A 17,568-nucleotide genomic window follows, 5' to 3' on the forward strand; every position below is an offset into this window, starting at 1 on the left:
ACAGAACCTCTCGATACAGCTCCAACTGTCGGATTTAGTGAGGAGAAGTTAAAACATGAAAATTATGAGATTACAGTATTTGACCTTGGGGGAGGCAAGAAGATCCGTGATATCTGGAAAAATTACCTAGCAGAACTATATGGTGTGATTCACGTGGTGGATTCCAGCACCAGAGATAGGACAGAAGAAATTAAGGAGAATTTGACCAATTTACTGCAAAACCCACAAGTCTCAGGAAAACCATTGCTTCTGTGAGTAAACTAGTACCCAAGTGATTTGTACAGAAGGGTTTACCGTTTTTTTTCGCGACAGGCATTTCCGCTCCTGTCACTTCAGCGACTACATTTGCCGAATGTAATTTCAGAGCCGATGTTTGGCAGGGACCACCACATTGGCGATTAATTGTGTGAAAACGTTGGCATGAATAGGAAAGTGTAGTGCAAAACAATAATATTGCTAATTAACGTGTTAGGTAAACATGAAAACGAGATTTGGCCAATAGAGCAAAGCAACAAATAATTTTAATATTCAATAAGTATTATCAAAGTCATTTTAATAAAAGATTTGCACATAAAAAGAAAATATGAATAGATTTTTAAAAAACCATAAAATATTGTTGCTAATTATTGCATGAAGTAAGTTGAGCAAACTAAACTCGTCTTTATAAAGTGCAATAATTGTTGTCAAAACAATCAGGATAACAACTGCCGTATCTGAGTGAGGTACCAAAATATTTCTGGTAACCGATGCATAAATTAAACACAGATGCCATATTCCTACAAATAGAACCAAATGGCTAATCCTTGTAATGTGCAATAGTTAGTGTTAAAGTTTTCACAAAACCAACTGCAAACTTTGAATAGATCTGTGGGAGGTAGATAGTAAAGGGTGCGGAACGGAAGTAACATCAATGAATCATTGCTAATTAGTGTAGAGAGTGAAAATAAAGGGGAGATTTTGGTAAGTATATTTTGCACTCCATCAATTCTACGAAGATTGAGCCAAAAAGTAATTCATCCTTTTAATGTGAAAGAAGTATTACGAAAGTGATCACAAGCAAACTACAGCATTACTATTATGTGTACAAATTTGAGCATATTTCCGTGTTACGTTCACAAAAAGGAAATCCCCGAAAATACAATATTTTAGAAGATGGCAACTGTAACAATGTTTTCTACCGCGAAAGGAAGAACTGCTATATGCTTCGAAGGATTTACTGTTAGGCTAGATACGCTTGTTGTTAACGGAAGTTTTTATTGTTGTTGTTTCTACGAGGGTTGTCGAGGACGAGTGAAAAAAAGACAACGAATACTCAAATGTTATTACGGATGGATATCATGCACATCATCCTTCACCTGAACAGATCGAAGTAAGAAGTATCAAAAGTCAGCTGAAAGAAAACGCAGCCGCAACATCTGTGTCCATCGCTAAGTTTTATCAAGAAACCACAGTTGAAATGACCAGCGATTCTAGTGATACAGCAGCGATGCGATCTTTGTGATCTGTTGAGTCTTCCTTGTACGGTACCATCTGCTGTCTCCAGTGCCTGCAATAGTTGCTGAACTGGAAATACCAGAACGCTTCAGAAAAATGGAAGTAGGTGACGAGTTCTTGATGCACAATCTGAATGAAAATAGTTTTCTTACTTTTGGCACTCCATGAAATCAAGGAAATCTGAGACAAGCCGATACAATAGCTTTGGATGTGACTTCTGATTGCATCCCAGCTTAATATGCTCAGCATTTTACGATCTATGAATTTTATCATGACAGACCTTTGCCTTAGGTAGATTGATTGATGTCGTCAAAAAGCAGAACAGCTTACGAAGACGTTTTCCAGGTGAAAAAAGCAATAGCAAAACGTCAAGGACTGGTGTTTGATCTATCTACCGTTAGTTCTGATTTAGAAAGCAGTTTTATTAATTCCCAAACGCGCGTCACCAAGGATGCTACTTCTATTACACGCAGACAATTTGGAGAAAGGTCCAGCACTTGAGCTGATGAAATTAAAAAGCAAATACGCGTGTTAATGGCACATTGTTTTGCACCTTCCCTGTTGAATCAAAGCGTCTTTGAGCAGTTCAAAACTCTTCATCCCTAGTTCTTCAACTACTATTCCAGTACTTTCAACAAGAATGGATTACGAATATCCCGTTAAAATGTCAGTAGTGAAGTGGGGCAATATACGGACAATGGAAAACCCAGTCAGAAAGGTCGTGGGCCTGTATACGGACAAGATTTATACGGACAAGGGAAAACCCAGTCAAAAAGGTCTTGGCAAGGTGACGTCACAGTACTGAAGATTGGAAACAATGTTGCTAGGAGCACCTCAACTGACCAAACAGCGGGAGAAAAAACATAGAACGCTTGGCGGGAATGTGACTTGCGGGACATAGACATAGATAACACATACAATATGCAACATACAAACACAAACAACTATACAACCGACTAATAAAATGTTTAGGCAAGAAAGCAAATCTTTTCGAGGCATATGAGTGGCCCTGAAAAGGGCCTTTTGTGTTTGTTTTCTTTTATTTTTTATTAACATCATTCCGTTAACGTAGAGGGCAACGCATAGGTCTTCTTCTCTTGCTCAAACTCTTCTGACTTCTGGACCGTAGATGAGAACTCTCTTCAAACAGTCTTGTCTCTCCACATAAATTCTTCTTTTCCAAATGCTCGTATCGGTGATCCGGATAATTGTCCATGATGATCTGACGTACATGGGTAAGTCCGTAAGGGTCAGCGTTGACGATATGAGAGTAGATGATTCTACGTTAGTCCACATTTTGTGACGAGAGCAGGTGAAGGGAATGAAACGAACGGGGTTAATTATAATGAAAGAGTGGATCCAAACGGATTGAGTTTATTCACCAATCCAAACACGCTTTACAAAATTCAGTCACAACACAGTATATCTTCCAATCCGAAGAGACCGGTCTGTGACATCACATTCCCTATATAGATACGTTAGCGTCTGTGAGCGGTGAATCCATGCGACAGAGTTTTCAAACATGACGGAACCTAAGGAGACGCTGAATTGGGGTTTAGCGGCCGTGGAGACGGGAAGCGATGAAATAGCAGCGCTACCAAAGTCAACACAGTCTTACTTCCAGAAGAGGTCGATTTTAATTGGGATTTAGTCGATTTTCTTTCTTTTTCGCAAGAATTTGTTCCGGTACCAGTACCAACGCCACCTATTCCTTCTTTACCATATGTCGAGGAATTTAAATAGAGACAGAAAGAAGAATTGGAGCAATTTTTACAACAGCAGAAAGAAGCAGAACAAACTTTTCTCCTTAACAGCAACAGCGAGAAGAAGAAGAGGCAAGTAGGAAACTACAGGAAGAATCAGCAGAGAAGAAACAAGGTCTAGGAGAGAAGGAGAACAGTGAAAGTCAAAAGGTAACGGTACTCTTAGACATTTTAGCAGAGTTAAGGAGTCAAAAACCAATGTATCAGACTTCTTTATTACGACCCAAGAGAAAAAGACCTTCCCGAGCCAAACAATCCAACCCTGTTAGTAGTAAATAGGGTCACTTTAGTGACAATGGGAATTAGCATTACAGAGACCCCTGGGTCGTTTTAGCGACAATGGAAATTTAACATGGAGAAAAATCGTGGGTCGTTTTAGCGACAAGGGAATTTAACATGGAGAAAAATCGTGGGTCGTTTTAGCGACAAGGGGAATTTAACATGGGGAATAGAGTTTGGGCTTGTCTAGGGACAAGGGGAATTGAACATGGGATTTTTTTTTAAAAAAAATTTTTAAATTTAAATTTAAATTTAAATTTAAAAAAGGGGTAGGCAATTGAAAAGGCTATCTCTTTTCGAGAAATATGGGTGGCCCTGAAAAGGGCCTTTGGGTTTATGTTAATGTATTCATTAACATAAAGGGCACCGCATTGGTCTTCTTCTTGTCCTTAGGCTGCGTCTCACTGTTGGCCCGTAAATCAGCACTCTTTTCAGGCATCCTTGTCTTTCAACGTAGATCCTACGTATCCACAGGCTGGTGTTTGTCCTGTGGACAACGGCCCACTTGGACCGAACATACATGAGCATGTCCGTCCTAAACATCATGGAAGACACAAGGGTGGATGATTCAACTGTGGTCCACATCTTGAAGCGACGAGAACAGGTGAATCAATGCAGTGAACTGCGCTTATTTATAGGTAGAGGAAGGATTGAAACGGATTGAGTTCATTCACCAATCCGAACACGCGTTACAAAATTCAGTCAGCCCACATCCAATCCGAAAAGAGCAGTCTGTGACGTCACGTGGTCTATATAGATTCGCTAGTGCTTGTGTACAGTCAATCTATGCGACAGTGATTCAACATGACGGAAATTCAGAAAACGATCCATTGGGGTGCACCAGCAGGGGAGACTGCCCAAGGGAACCCGGACTTACTTTCAGAAGAGGTGAATTGGGATTTTGTGGATTTTCTCTCCTCGCAAGAATTTGTTCCGGAACCTTCGTTACCTTCTTCATTACCGCAAGTGGAGAATTTTAGACAGAGACAGAAAGAAGAATTGGAGAAATTTATACAACGACAAAAGGAAGCGGAACAAGCTTTTCTCCTACAGCAACATCAGCAATAAGAAGAGGTAAGAAAAAAACAACAGCAACAACAGCAAGAAGAAGTAGCAGCAAAGAAACAAGAGGGTGAAAATCAAACGGTCACGGTACTGTTGGACATTTTAGCGGAGTTAAGAAGTCTGAAACAAATGTATCAGACTTCTTTATTACGACCGAAGAGAATACGACCTTCCCGAGCTAAACACGTCAACCCTGTGACTAAGCCTACCGTACCACCCTTAGTGATTTCAACCCAATCATCATCATCAACATTACGCAGTCCAGAAGTAGGCCTTGGCCGTGGCAAAGGCTTAAGGCAGTTAAAGTTGATTGCTTAAACTCACCCCTACACCAAAATAAAAAGGCCCTTTTCAGGGCCACCCACATTTCTCGAAAAGAAATACAATTTCAATTTGCCAATAACTCAAAAAAAAACAAAAAAACACCCATTTTACCCTTATAGTACGTGTCTGTGTATGAGTGCGTGAGTGTAGCTTCTTATTTTAAAATCACAACTCAAAGACACTTACCTTGTATCATTAATTTATTCTTTTATCCATTGTTACAATTCAATTCACAATTCACAACAGAACACTTTAATTAAAAGTTCATTGACTTCTTCTTTCTCCTTGTTTAGTCTCTCTGTTTTTTGAATTTTTTCACTGTCACATTCTTTTCCTCTTCTTCTTCCTCCTCCTCGCTTTCTTCCCTTCTTCTTTTTTTCTCCTGTTTCTTTTTCTTCACCTGTCTTCTTTCTTCCTCAGAAGAATCCCTCTCTTCCTCTGAAGAATCCCTCTCTTCCTCTGAAGAATCCCTCTCTTCTTCTGAAGAATTCCTCTTTTCTTCTGATTCCTCTTGTTTCTTTTTTGGGCAATCTGGAGACCAATGTCCTTTTTCTTTACAATAATAACAGGTATCTTTACTTTTGTCTTTTTTAGCCCTTGTTTTTTTTTTTTTCTTTTTTGACGGTCTGGACACTCTGAAGACCAATGCACTTTCTTCTGACAGATATAGCAAGTATCTTGACTTTTATCTCGAAAGGAAGGAGAGTAGTCCGTGGGCTGGTCTGAAGAGAATTTTCTAATGACCCCTCGCAAAGCTCTGACGAAACGTTCGATTTGGTTAGTCTCTTCCATCGTTGTGCTCGGCTTGAGAGTGAAATGAATAGTGAAAGGACAAGACACACACCTTTTTATATACGCTGGTCTGCCAGGACTATAAATTAGTCTATGGTGTTTAAACTTGAGTCATTTGACGTTTTTCACTCAAGATGAAACGATCCTATTCATTCGAGAAGAAAGAAGAAGAAAGTAAGAGGCAGAAACGTGATCTATCGCCTCGTACCAGAGCTGAAATCTTGGCACAAATTCATGCCAGTGATTTTGAAGAGGACATGAGTGAACCAGAATCCGAACCCTCTAAACCAAGTTCACCACCCTTAGTCAACCCTGAAAAGTACTATTCCATTCGAGAGACGGAAAAGCGCTCCCCTAGAAAATTTAGAACCACGGCTTACAAATACACGGTGAAGTTTAAAGATTTCAAGGCTGAAGTGCCGTTAGAGAAAGCAGAAGTGTTTATCACTGGGGTGTGGGATTCTTTGCTCACTGCACTCAAGCGACAATGTCAACCCAAAGAAGACGATCGCTTGAGACTTTCCATACAACACGACGGTTTGAAATCCCCTGTTTGGATCGAGTTTAGCACCCCTGCAGAATTGACCGCTTCCAAAGTCATGGACAAGATTCAACACGTACAACAATCTAATGACCAGTTTGACATCACCGATGGAAAAGCCACACTGGACATGACCCACATCTCTCCTCCTCAAGGGACTGGACGCAAAAAGATGTTATTGGTGGACGACCTTCGCAGCACCAAAAAGAGTCTCGTCCGAATTAACCCTCAGGACCAGATGTGTTTAGCTCGAGCCATCGTGGTGGGACGAACCTATGCCAACAAGAACGACACGGTAGAATGGAAAAGAACCTGGAAAACTATTCAACGATCCGATCGAGCCAAACAACGAAACGAAGCAGAACTCCTGTTACAACAAGCCGGACTGTCCAAAGACACACCCTGTGGCATTCCTGAAATGCAAAAATTGTGTGATGTCCTAGCTCCACGATACACCTTGAAAGTGCACCCTCAAGAAGTGCGCGGACCTCTGTTGTTTCGAGGCCAAGATTTTCAGGACGGAAAATACATTCATGTCTATTATCACGATGACCATTTCGATACCATTACCACTATCACCGGATTCCTGGGATATATTTATTATTGTGAGAAATGTGATTATGGTTATAATAATCGAGAGCAACACAAGCATTGTGGATTGAAATGCTCAGGATGTTTGGCCTCTTCACCCTGTCTGAGCGAAGAACCAGTGCCTTGTTCAACTTGTCTGCGCACGTTTGTCAGCCCTACCTGTTACCAACAACATCTGAAAACACAAGGTTCACAGAAGAAATGTACTTGTCAACTCCTGAGATTGTGCCCTACGTGTGGACAAGGCATATGTACCAATACTGCCAAGGCACACGTATGTCGAGGAAAGAAAAAATGTCACATTTGTCACCACATCATGGACTTGGAACACCAATGCTACGTGCAAAAATACCAACCCCCACCAGAGAAAGAGGACGGTCAAAAGAAGAAAGGCAATTTCATCTTTTTCGATTTCGAATGCATGCAAGAGACTAGCATTCACATTCCTAATTTCTGCGTGGCTCATCGAGCGTGCCAGAAGTGCATTCAAGAACCTATCTTCAGTCATTGCCCTCACTGCAGCAAGATTCCTGGAGGGCGTGAAAAAATCTTTCGGGGACCGAACACGCTAGCTGATTTTGCCAAATGGGTCTTAGACCCCATCGACAAGACGTGGAGCCAAGAGGACATCGAACGTTACGGAGATTGTCATCGTCATGCCACGGTGATGGCTCACAATTTCTCCGGATACGATGGACAGTTTCTTTTGAGATACTATACGGAACAAGGCACCGAGCGTCCTAAAGTGACTTTGAACGGAGCCAAAATCATTTTCATGCAAGTGGGACAAGTGCAGTTTAAAGATTCGATGAGTTACTTGGCCATGCCTTTGAGTCGAATGCCTAAAACGTTTGGAATGACAGAAATGGCTAAAGGGTACTTTCCACACTTTTTCAATACGGAAGCCAATCAACACGCCGTTCTACCCCATTTGCCTGAGGCTAAAGATTACGATCCCGACAACATGCGTACCGAACAACGAGAAGCTTTCTACGCTTGGTACCAGGCTCACGCCTCGGACCCTTTCGACTTTCAAGAAGAAATGCTAAAGTATTGTCGTTCCGACGTGGACATTTTACGGCGTTGCTGTGGAAAATTTCGAGAACTGTTCATGGAACACGGAGGGGTCGATCCTTTGAAAGAAGCTTGCACCATTGCCAAAGCGTGTTCCTTAGTGTATCGACAACGATTCATGCCTGAAAACACCGTGGCTGTCATCAGTCCTCAAACGACCCACTATGTCAAACGTCAATACTCGGTCAAAGCCCTACGTTGGTTACATTACTTGTGCGACAAGGAAGACAAGTGGATTCAGCATGCCCGCAACGGAGGGGGCGAAAAGACCATCGGAACGTATTCGGTCGATGTTTGGGACTTAGAAAACCCCAAGATCGTGTACGAGTTTAACGGTTGCTTATTTCACGGATGTCCCGTTTGTTACCCTGACCGTGACACTAAAAATCAGTTTTTACAACGAACCATGGAAGACTTGTACCAGGACACTTGTCAGCGGAGCCTAAAGTTGGAACAGGAAGGATACCAAGTGGTGGAAATGTGGGAACACGAGTACGATCACCGTATGAAAACCGATCCCGAGTTTAAACGCCTCGTGGAAAGTTACCAGTTCATGGACCCGCTGAACCCGAGGGATAGTTTGTACGGAGGAAGGACCAATGCCACCTGTTTGCTGTACCAAGCCGACGAAGAGAAAGGAGAAGAAATCAAATACTTGGACGTGTGTTCGCTGTATCCCTACGTGTGCAAATATTGTCGCTTTCCTGTAGGGCAACCGCAATTGTTAACGGAACACATCGACCTGAAAAACATTCGACAATACGAAGGCTTGATCAAGTGTAAAGTTTTGCCTCCCACGAACCTATACCATCCCGTCTTACCTCACCATTGTCAAGGCAAACTGATGTTTCCCTTGTGCCGTACTTGTGCCGAAACGTGCAACCAAGACCACCCTTGTCAGCACACCCAGGAAGAACGTGCCTTGCCAGAAGTCGCACCCAAGTGGAAGGCATCGATCATCAGTGGCAAGCCGATTTAGCCGATGTCTCTCGTTTGGCCAGCTACAATCGTGGCTACAAATATTTGTTTTGTGTCATCGACGTCTTTTCCAAATTTGCCTGGGTCGTGCCCTTGACTTCCAAATCCAGCAGAGAGTTAGTGCGAGCCCTGCAACGGGTGTTGAAACAAAGCGGTCGTCACCCTCTTCGATGGCAAACGGACAAAGGCACCGAATTTCTGAACCAAGCTTTCCAAAAAGAATTAAAGAAACGTGACATTCATTTTTTTACCACCGAGAATCCCGAAACCAAAGCCAGCATCGTGGAACGTTTTCAACGCACTTTGAAAGAACGCATGTGGAAATATTTTACGCATCACCACACTCTGAAGTACATCGACATCTTACCGCACCTGGTGTAAGCGTACAACCAATCTTACCATCGAAGCATCGGACGTGCCCCGCAAGACGTGACTCCCGAGAACGAAGTGCTGATGTTCGAGCATCTGTTCGGTACGTCCCCGACGAGGGCTGTCCCCAAGAAAAGTGGAGTGTTGGCCGTAGGAGATTGGGTGCGCATTGGCAAAACCAAACGCACTTTCGACAAAGGTTACTTACCTAACTGGACGACCGAATTGTTTCGCGTCACTGGACGAGTGCATGGCCGTCATCCTGCCGTCTATAAATTGGAAGACATGAACGGAGAAGTGCTCAAAGGAACGTTTTATTTGCCCGAGTTACAACGTGTCACCAAAAAAGAAGACGACGTGTACGACATCGAAAGCATTCTCGAACGCAGAACCCGTAAAGTGGGCAAACGACGTGTCAAAGAAGTCAAAGTACGTTGGAAAGGATATCCACCCAGTTTTGATTCTTGGATCGACGCTTCGCAAGTCATCGACTATAAAAAGAAGTGACCATCATGCCCTTTCACACAGCAGACGCAGCTACGTCGACCACTCCTCCTTCACCTAGTTCTTCTGTGCAAGATTTACAAAAACAACCCTTGTGGGTGTGGTGTGGAGAACGTGTGCCTAAAACGCAAATCGTCTTTTTCTGCCAAATCTTCGTGGTGTATTGTGTCATCGGGGCAGCCATTGCCAATTTAAGTTTGCAACAAGGAGACAAACAATTGTGGACCATTTTATTGAGCAGTTGCATCGGTTACCTGCTTCCCAATCCCTCCCTGAAATTCTCTTCCAACGGGAACCACGGGAACCTTATGTCCAGTGCCAGTGTCAGTCACCACTCCAACAACAACAACCACAACCAGAACCCCATTTTGGGTGGAGACACGCCTCTGACGTCCAGTAACCCCTCGGACAGCCACAGAACTCTGGAATTATGAGTCACCAAAACCAATTTTACTTAACCTTACCCAGTGACAGTTCCATGGAGGTGTTTCCCCACAACACGTTGTGCTGTTACACGGCTAAATTACCTCAAGCCATCCCGTTAGATCACGAAGCCCATTGGGAAGTGGCTTTAGTAGAAATGATTCACCCGACCCAAGTCCTCAATGTCCTTCCCAATCAAAATTTTTTTCATGTGGAAGTTCATGACGAGCAATTGCAACAGGAATTGAATAAAAGAGCCAACTATGACAATAAAACCTATAATGAGAAAACTCAAAAGTGGACCTACCACTTGTCCATTCTCCCAGGCTATTATTTCAGTGGTCAACATTTGGTCAACACCATAGCTGCCAAGTTTAATGGCGTGTTTGGGAAAGCTTTGGAGCACGCCAACAACAAAAGTGTCACCATGGAGTACCACAAAGTAGCTCGTCGCTTCTCGATGAAATTTGAGCGGAGTAAAATCATGTCCATTTTATTTTGTCCTGCATTGTATGACATGTTGGGCGGAGACATGAACATGAGAACGACCATAATGAACAACAGCGAATTACCCATCGTTTATGACAACGAGTCTTTTACCAAGTTATTTCGTACCCCAGTAGAACTGAATCAAGGACTGAATTTGATGTTCGTGTATTCCGATGTGGTGGAGTACAACGTAGTGGGACACACCTCCGTACCGTTACTGCGTGTCATTCCTTTCAAAGTGGATTCTGCCGCGAAGGTGGAAACACTTACCACGTCCACCGCGAATTTGTCCATCCTCACTATTTGCCGGTCAGCAAGTCGTATTTGGACACGGTCAACATTACTATAAAAGGAGATTTGGGACAAAATATTCCATTCACCAAAGGAAAAGTCACGGTGAAACTCCAAAAACGGTTCTCTCACGACTCGTAAGTCATGTATCCAGTGTACCGAGGGGTTGCTCGACAGCGAGGACACGGTTTAGGAGATATGTTAAAATCGGCCTTTCGTTCGGTGGCCCCAGTGTTAAAACCGATGGTGACACGCGGATTGCACGCCTTGAAAGATGCGGCACTGACGCAAGGCAAAGAATTTCTCCAAAATGTCATCATCGACAAACAAAACCCTAAAGAAGCCTTCATGAGGGCAGGCAAAAATGTCTTGCTGCAAACGGGCAAAGACATTTTAGGCCTACGAGACACACCTATAAATGCCCTGCATGCTACCGAGTCAGGCATTCAGCAAGGACAAGGCAGAAAGAGACGACGAAGAAAACACCCTTTCACCAGACTTCAAGCTAGAAAGGCCAGGAAAAGAAGAACCGTTCGAGACTTAGACGTTTTCGATTATTGAGAAACAGACAAAAAAAATGATGCACCGAGAGTCTTGCGCCTGTTCCAAGACGGAACTGGATCTGTTTGCCATGCCCCCCACCATGATGACGATGCAAGAATCCCAGTGGGTGGAATTTCACCCCGTCTCCTCATTGACCGATTCCGCTCCCATCGAGTTTGAAATCAAAGGACAACCCGAAGATTACATCGATCTGAATAGCAGTTACTTGTACTTGAAAGTCAAAGTTCTAGATAAGGATAATGGTGCAGTAGCAGACACTGAGAATATAGCTCCCGTCAACAATTTCATGCATTCCTTGTTCAGCTCAGTGGACTTGTACTTGAATAACAAACTGGTTAGCAGTAGCATGGATACTTACCCTTACCGTGCCTACCTGGAAAATCTCTTGACGTACGGAATAGATGCCAAGGATACTCATCTCAATGCTTGTGTGCTGTGGGAACCTGACGAAGCGAAGGCATTTGACGAACTAGATAAAGACAATGACGGCTTTGCGCAAAGACAAAAGAAAGTCCTAGGTGAACACAGTTTAGAACTAATGGATCGTTTGCATTTGGACATGTGGTTGCAAGTGATATATTTGCTGAACGGGGTCAATGTTCGCCTGAGACTGAATCGCAGCAGTGCCGCTTTCCATTTGTTGGCTGATACTGCTGCTGGCAATCCTAAAAGCAAAATCGAGGAGGCCAAACTCTACGTACGACCCGTGGAAGTGTTACCTAAAGTAGGTAACGAAATCAGTCAAACGTTGAGCAGAACGACCGCCAAGTATCCCATACGACGTGTGGAAGTGAAAACGTTCACCATTCCCGCTAATCATCATTCCATGATCGAAGATCATCTGTTTCAAGGACAGTTACCCAAACGTTTAATCCTTGGTATGGTCGAGAATGAAGCCTTCAACGGAGCCTTCTCTAAAAATCCTTTCAACTTTCAACACTTCAACGTGAAGAAAATCGAAGTCAGTCGCGATGGCAAGACCTTGTGTACCCGACCTTTCGAACCTGACTTTAGTGACAAGAAGATGAATTACTTGAGATCGTACTTGTCCCTGTACGAAGCCACCGGCCAGTTAGGAACCAACACCAGTCACGGCATTACGTACGACGATTACGCAGGAGGCTATGCTTTGTGGGCTTTCGATTTCACTCCAGACCAAGGCAGCGACGAGGGACATTTCCACCCTATAAAATCCGGCCAGATTCGTGTGGAACTTCAGTTTGCAAAGCCACTGGACGAGACAGTGAACGTCATCCTGTATGCAGAATTCGATAATACCATAGAAATCAACAGTTTGAGAGAAGTCATTCTAGATTATTAGAAGCCATGGAAGACTGTTATCCCTCTTTACCTAGTGGAGAAACTTTAAAGATAGAATGTGAGGAGACCGTGGAAAAAGAAGAAGAAGTGATCATGATGAAATCGAGATGGCCAGAACAAGAAGCCCATTTAGTCTCCTGTTTTGCCAAACACTTGGTGGAAAAAATGACGGAATTGATCAAGAAAAATTGTTATGGATATCAAAACGATCATCCCAGTCAAATTCAACACGATAAATGCCTGATGTTGAGTCAAGAAGAAAAATTGGACGAGTATCTGGACGAAGCTTGGAGTCTCATCTCGAACAAAGACGTGTTGCATCAGTGGTATAAAGACTTGTGTGAACATTCTTGTCCACCATTAACCACTCAAGAGATCCATCGTATCGAAGCTCTCCTGAATCAGAGTGAGGAAACAGAACGAATAACCGTTTATTCGTCAGACATTTTCAAGCAAAAAGTCAGGATCGAATTGACGACGTATTATTACCTGTGAAGAAGAAAAAAAGCACACACAAAACATGGATACCTGGGAACTTTATTACCTTTTGAACCACAGTTCGTATACGGCTTCTTGGAATCCTGTCGTCTGTGCTAAAGATGAACTTCCTCATCGCAAACCTAAAGACCATCAAGCTTACGTGATCAACACGGACGACAGTCATCTCCCAGGAACCCACTGGGTAGCCGTCTACTTTCCTCAAGAAGGATGTGTGGAATATTTTGATTCGTACGGATTGCCCCCTTTGGAAGACGATATCATCGACTTTATGAGAAGAAATGCTCAGACCACCCGATTCAATAACGTGAAATTACAAGGCACAGATTCCTTGGTGTGTGGACAGTACTGTGTGTATTTTCTGCATCATCGCAGCCTAGGCTATTCCTTAGAACATTTAGTGACTCATTTTGATCCTCGTTCTTCTACTAGAAACGATGTGAAAGTAGATCGATGGTTTTGTGACCATTATGCTTATCTTTTGTCTCAAGCTAGGAAACGTAGTGTCCATCAATGGCCTAATGATTTCCAACAGTGGAAATCACAATTTCATTCACAACGTTGTCAGCCCTGTTTAAAGTAGATTGTCAATTGAGAAAAAAATGTTTGTGATTTGAAAAGATTGTTTGATGTTATATTGTTGGATTATTGTTAAAAATGTTAGAGTTGTTGTTTAGTGTTAAGTGATTTTTGAATAAAAAATGTCGTGTTTTGAAAAAAATGCCTTTGTCTTTTGTTTAGCTATAAGAATGTTGGATTGATGCTCTTTCATTTCTTACTATCCCTCTCATGACACTCACTGAACGTTGCGGCTCGAAAACCGTGTGGGGGATGTTTTCCTTCACGTCCGCGCTTTGACTTTAAGAACCGGGGTTGTTTCCAGTCTAACCATCCATTGTCGACTCATCCTCCTAAGAAGATGTGCTCCAAACTAGCTAAGCTCAACGAAGCCTACGTGAATTTGCATAGGGTCAGACACAGTCTGATACCGAAGCCAGAAGAAATAGAGAATGTGAGAATGTTAAAAGTCACTGAAGACCTGATAGAAGAGCTCTTCAGAGAAGAAATGAACAGGGAAAAAGAAGAATGGACAGAGAAGTACAGACTTCAGAGACAGCAGCAACAGCAGCAACAACAACAACAGCAACAGCAGCAGCAGCAGCAACCTGAAGCTGACAGAGGCTTTGTCGATTGTCGTATCGACACCAAAGAGTTCTTCTTCTCTTTCCGAAGAAGCAGACCTATCGCTAGAAAGTCTATCCTCAGAGGACATCGCATTCTTAGAAACTAAAAAAGAATGCCATAGCAAACAAAAAAAACAGCCCTTTTCAGGGCTACCCAATACTCTAGAAAAGAAATAACAATCCATTTGCCAATGTGTGTAGGTAGAGTAGTGTGAAAATAAACACTAACTCTTTTTTAAAAAAATGCGAGGGTATGTGTTTGTGTGTTTGTAAGTGCTCACGTACGTTGGTATGGATAGTAGATTAAAATGATGTTTGGGTTTTTTTTGGCTGTTAGAGGTGTAGATTTGGGGTTAGATTGGATTGCTTTGCGTATGTGGATAGTCTATTGAAGTGATTTATAAAAAATTTTAAAATAGTGATGGGTAGCATAAAAAAGTGAGTGAGTGTTTCTTTTAGGTCCGCGCGTTGTTGTTTTTTGGTCATGATCAAGGTAAGATCAATTTTATCTTTTTAGGGGGATGTTTTCCTTCACGTCCGCGCTTTCACTATAAATTGAAACTCGTTCGGCAGTCTAGCTACCCTTGTTGATTGATCAACACCAAAAAATGAACACGAGATTGGCGAAACTGTTGGAACTTCATGTGCATCTGGAATATGCCAGGCGCCTGTTGAACGAACTGGCCGCGGAGGCCATTGTGGAAGAGGGAAGGATGAGAGAGGAGGAGGAGGAGGAAAGAAGAAACAAAGAAGAGGAGGAGAGAAGATATAAAGAAGAAGAGGAAAGAAGATATAAAGAGGAGGAGAGAAGATACAAAGAAGAGGAGGAGGAAAAGGAGAGAAGAAGAAAAAATTTCAGAATCCCAGAAACCGAAAATTGGGATTCTGAAGCCACATATCCTGCCTCTGCTCTCTCCCCCCAAAAGGTAAAAAGTAACTGGGGGACAAGATGTGTATGTGGCGCCAGGCCTGGAAGGTGTCACCATTAACCAGGTGTCCATGAAGTTCCAAAAAAAACAGCCCTTTTCAGTTCTACCCCATACTCTAGAAAAGAAATAACGATCTATTTGCCAATGTGTGTAGGTAGAGTAGTGTGAATATAAACACTAACTCTTTATTCATAGTGTGAGTGTATGTGTTTGTGTTTGTAACTGATCAAGTAAAGTTTGTGAGAATAGTAGTTTCTTTATTGTTTCTTAGCGTATGTGGAGAGTATAGTTTGGGTTTTATTATATGAAATGAGAAAAGTGGGGGATGTTTTCCTTCACGTCCGCGCGTTGTTTGGTCATGATCTAGGTAAGATCAATTTTTATGTCTTAGGGGGGTTGTTTTCCATCACGTCCGCGCTTTTCGTATAAGAACCCACAGTATTCGTCGTTCAAACCATTCTGCAAAGAATAAAAAAGAAGATGGCTTCGAACCAGCTTGACAAAATGGAAAAATTGCAAAACGTCCTGGACAATTTAGGAATGATGGAGCAAATGTTGGTTAACCTAAACGAGGATCACTATTCTTATAGTCCCCATCTAGTGAAGATGGAGATAAACAATTTACGAAAAATGAAGGTAATCATCAGTGATCTGTTGAAAGAAATAAAGGAGGAGAAGGAGGATGAAGAGGAAAGGATAAGGATGAGAGCATGGAACGAAAAAATTGAAAAAGAAGAAGAAAATGAGAAGAGGAAGAAAGAAGAAGAGGAGAAGAAAGAAGAGGAGGAGAAAAGAAAGAAAGAAAAGAAGAGAAAAAGTGTAGGACAGAAAATAAGAAGTTGGTGGAGAAATAGAAGAAATTAGAAGAAGAAGAAAACCAAAGGCCCTTTTCAGGGCCACCCATATTTCTCGAAAAGAGATAGCCTTTTCAATTGCCTACCCCTTTTTTAAATTTAAATTTAAATTGAAATTTAAAATTTTGTTTTAAAAAAAATCCCATGTTCAATTCCCCTTGTCCCTAGACAAGCCCAAACTCTATTCCCCATGTTAAATTCCCCTTGTCGCTAAAACGACCCACGATTTTTCTCCATGTTAAATTTCCATTGTCGCTAAAACGACCCAGGGGTCTCTGTAATGCTAATTCCCATTGTCACTAAAGTGACCCTATTTACTACTCCTGTTACTACGCCTGCGATACCACCCATAGTGATTTCTACCAAATCATCATTGACATGAGCCAGTTCAGAAGTAGGCATTGGTCGTGGCAAAGGCTTAAGACAGTTAAAAATGATTACGTTCCGTTCCTGAGTTTGTTTAAAAAGCAAATACCCAACGATTCTTTTCAGGGCCACTCACTTCTCTCGAAAAGACATAGTATTTCAGTTGTCAAAATCAATTAGAACTCAAAAGCCCTTTTTACCCATGTGTGTGTGAGTGAGTGCGTGAGTGTAGGTCCATATTCTAAAAACTCAGAACCAAGAGACACTTACGTTTTCTGCCTGGTCTATTCTGGTACAAATTTTACAATCAATTTCACAACACATCACAACAAATTAAAAAGTACATAGACTTCTTCTGTGTCTTTGTTCACTCTCTCTCTCTCTCTGTTTTTTTTTTAATTTCTTAATTTTTACAGGTTTTTCCTCCTCTTTTTCCTCACTTTCTCCTCGTCTTTTTTTTCTTCTCTTTTTTTTTCTTTCTGCACATGACTGGGTTATTCCTTTGGGGATGATACCTCTTCTTCTGCCTGTTCTAAACTCCACTCTTCCTCTTCCTCCTGTTGTTTCGTAGGGCATTCTGAAGACTAATGTCCTTTCTCTTGACAATGATAACAGGTATCTTGACTTTGGTCTCTTCTGACACCTGTTTTGCTTTTTGACGGTCTGGACACTCTAAAGACCAATGTCCTTTCTTCATACAGATATAGCAAGTATCTTGACTTTTATCTCGAAAGGAGGGGGAGTAGTCCGTCGGCTTGTCTGAAGAAAAGTTTCGTATGACACCTCGCAAAGCTCTAATCAGAAGTTCGATCTGCGTGGGGTCTTCCAACGTTCAGGTCGGTTTGAGAATGAAATGAATACTGGGGAAGATACTGG

General features: G+C 42.2%; 1 protein-coding gene across 1 annotated transcript in view; it reads left to right on the forward strand.

The window, feature by feature from the left end:
• LOC149801172 (ADP-ribosylation factor-like protein 13B) overlaps positions 1 to 17,568 on the forward strand; it is a 52,921-nt gene that overhangs the window by 9,007 nt on the left and 26,346 nt on the right. The window contains exon 3 of the mRNA XM_089956773.1: positions 5 to 251. Within this exon, the coding sequence (XP_089812899.1) occupies positions 5 to 251 (247 nt within the window). The remainder of the gene's footprint in view (positions 1 to 4; positions 252 to 17,568) is intronic.

Source organism: Sinohyriopsis cumingii, chromosome 4 (genome assembly GCF_028554795.1).
Source record: "Sinohyriopsis cumingii isolate HCF-2022 chromosome 4, ASM2855479v2, whole genome shotgun sequence".
NCBI lineage: Eukaryota > Metazoa > Mollusca > Bivalvia > Unionida > Unionidae > Sinohyriopsis > Sinohyriopsis cumingii.